The 2021-nt window shown below is 24.7% G+C and overlaps 1 protein-coding gene across 2 annotated transcripts; it reads left to right on the top strand.

Annotated features, from left to right (window-relative positions):
* The first annotated feature begins 171 nt into the window (after positions 1-171).
* LOC112459610 (odorant receptor 67a-like) lies at positions 172-1489 on the top strand. 2 transcript variants are annotated; one of them, XM_025023786.1, is made up of 4 exons: positions 172-377; positions 452-565; positions 1109-1264; positions 1408-1489. In XM_025023786.1, the coding sequence occupies exons 1-4, from the start codon at positions 291-293 to the stop codon at positions 1456-1458; spliced, it is 408 nt and encodes a 135-aa protein (XP_024879554.1). In that variant the 5' UTR covers positions 172-290; the 3' UTR covers positions 1459-1489. The 2 variants fall into 2 exon arrangements, with proteins under 2 accessions (XP_024879554.1, XP_024879555.1); XM_025023787.1 differs by having other exon boundaries at positions 1109-1213; positions 1408-1475.
* Positions 1490-2021: the final 532 nt, after the last annotated feature.

Raw genomic sequence — 2021 nt, 5'->3', positions numbered from 1 at the left:
GTTAAGAGTATATTTTACAGTCATGTAATATTAATTAAATAAATTATGTAAGATTATTACATTTATTGTATCTTTGAACTGAAAATATTTAATTTTTTTTCACAGGCAATAATTATAATTGTTGCAAAAATTTAAGTATATTATAGGTGCTCCATCTAAGCGGACAAATTGATATAATATGTCAAGAATTCAGAAATATTTCTAAGAATACGCTTGTTCATAGATCTTCCATACATTCGTTTGGAACGCTTATTGAGAGGCATAACAGAATTCTTTCATTTTCTGAGAACATGGAAAAATTTTTCTCCTTGTTCTCGTTATTGCAAGTTTTTTGGAATACAGCAGTTGTTTGCTGTCTTGGATTTGTCTTGATAATTGTAAGTACTGTAATAAATATTGAATGGTTGTCATATATTGCATTCATTTCTATTTTTATTGTTTGTTGGACCAGTCTATTCACAATGAAACTGGTGTTTTCGTGTTAGTGAAAACCATGTCTGGTTACTTTTCTATGATATTGGAAGTCTTTATTATTTGCTTGGCCGGAGAATATCTCAGCTCCAAAGTAAGTATTTAAAATATTTTAAATGATTAGTCAAAGTACAATTTTTTAATACAATTACGCTGTTTTAGTGATAGAAATGTATGACATTGTGTTTTAGTAAAAATATATTAATATGTTGCAATGTTTATGTGCAATGTAAAATATTATTTGAGCTAATCAATTTTAAGCAAATTATAACGTTTCTTATTTTTAAAGATGATTTATTTTACAAACATATGAATATTTTCAAAAGTATTGCACCATATATGTTATAATAAAACATATTTAAAAATTATAAAATATTTACCAATTAATAATTTATTATACGTATGATACTTTTTATACTTTTTGAATGAGAATAGAAATAAAAATATTTTTAAAATTTAGGCAATAATACTGGAAAAATCTTTTTCTGTTAAATAAGTTAATCGGATAAAAATAAATAAATAAATAAATAAATAAATAAATAAAATATATATATGGGTGTGTGTATGTGTGTGTGTGTGTGTGTACCCTCATATAAAGAGAGCCGTTATATTTGACAGAATTTGCATCAACTTTTAGGGCAAATTAATTACTACAGCAACATACGAAATGCCATGGTATAATATGCCGTCAAATCAGAGTAAAATTTTAATGTTCATAATGATGAGATCACAAAAGCGACTGGTAATCACGGCAGGGAAAATGATGGATATGTCATTCGAATCTTTTACGACTGTAATTTTTGAAAAATTTTAATTATTTTTTATTAAAAGACAAATTTATTTTACATAACTTTAGATCCGTTGCGATAAGTGTTTTTTATAAGCAAATATATTTTCTAGATCTAACTTATATAGTAGTTTACTTGTGTTTTTTAGATTATAAAAGCTTCAGCATCATATATATCCGTTTTGTATGCTATTTATTGACATCAACAAAAACGTGCAGTATCTATTTTCTGAAATTATCGTAGTAGTTAATATTTTTATAATTAGAAAAAAGTATATGCTAAATATATAAGAAATATTTAATAGTATATGTATCATTAAATAAAAACTTAACACCTTAAAAATAGATTTCAATTTAATTAGTCACGTTAATTAAATTGTTATTGTTAAGAATTATTAATTGAGTTAAGAACACAATTTTTAATTACATTTTTTATAAAATGTATTTATATGCAAATAATCTGTTATTTCTTGTGTGTAATTATTATTATTATACTTTATATTTTTATAAGAGATATGTAGCTGCAAACTGCATTGGGCGTCTTGGCCACTGATTTTTTACTAAAAAATCGCATATTTTTTAGATGTTATAAACCAATTGCAGAGCCGTATTAGCATGTTAAGATGTTACTTAAGAAGATCTTAAATATAGATCCGACTATATGAATATCGCTCTGTGTAAAACATATGACGTATTAAAATAACGTATTGCAGAGTTTTTCATACACCGAGAAAGTTGAATCAATTAAATCTTTTGGTTGGAA

Source organism: Temnothorax curvispinosus, unplaced genomic scaffold, assembly GCF_003070985.1.
Source record: "Temnothorax curvispinosus isolate PA1 unplaced genomic scaffold, ASM307098v1 QBEX01010015.1, whole genome shotgun sequence".
Lineage (NCBI taxonomy): Eukaryota > Metazoa > Arthropoda > Insecta > Hymenoptera > Formicidae > Temnothorax > Temnothorax curvispinosus.
Note: the sequence above shows the minus strand (reverse complement) of the source record. Positions and strands in the feature narration are given on the sequence as shown.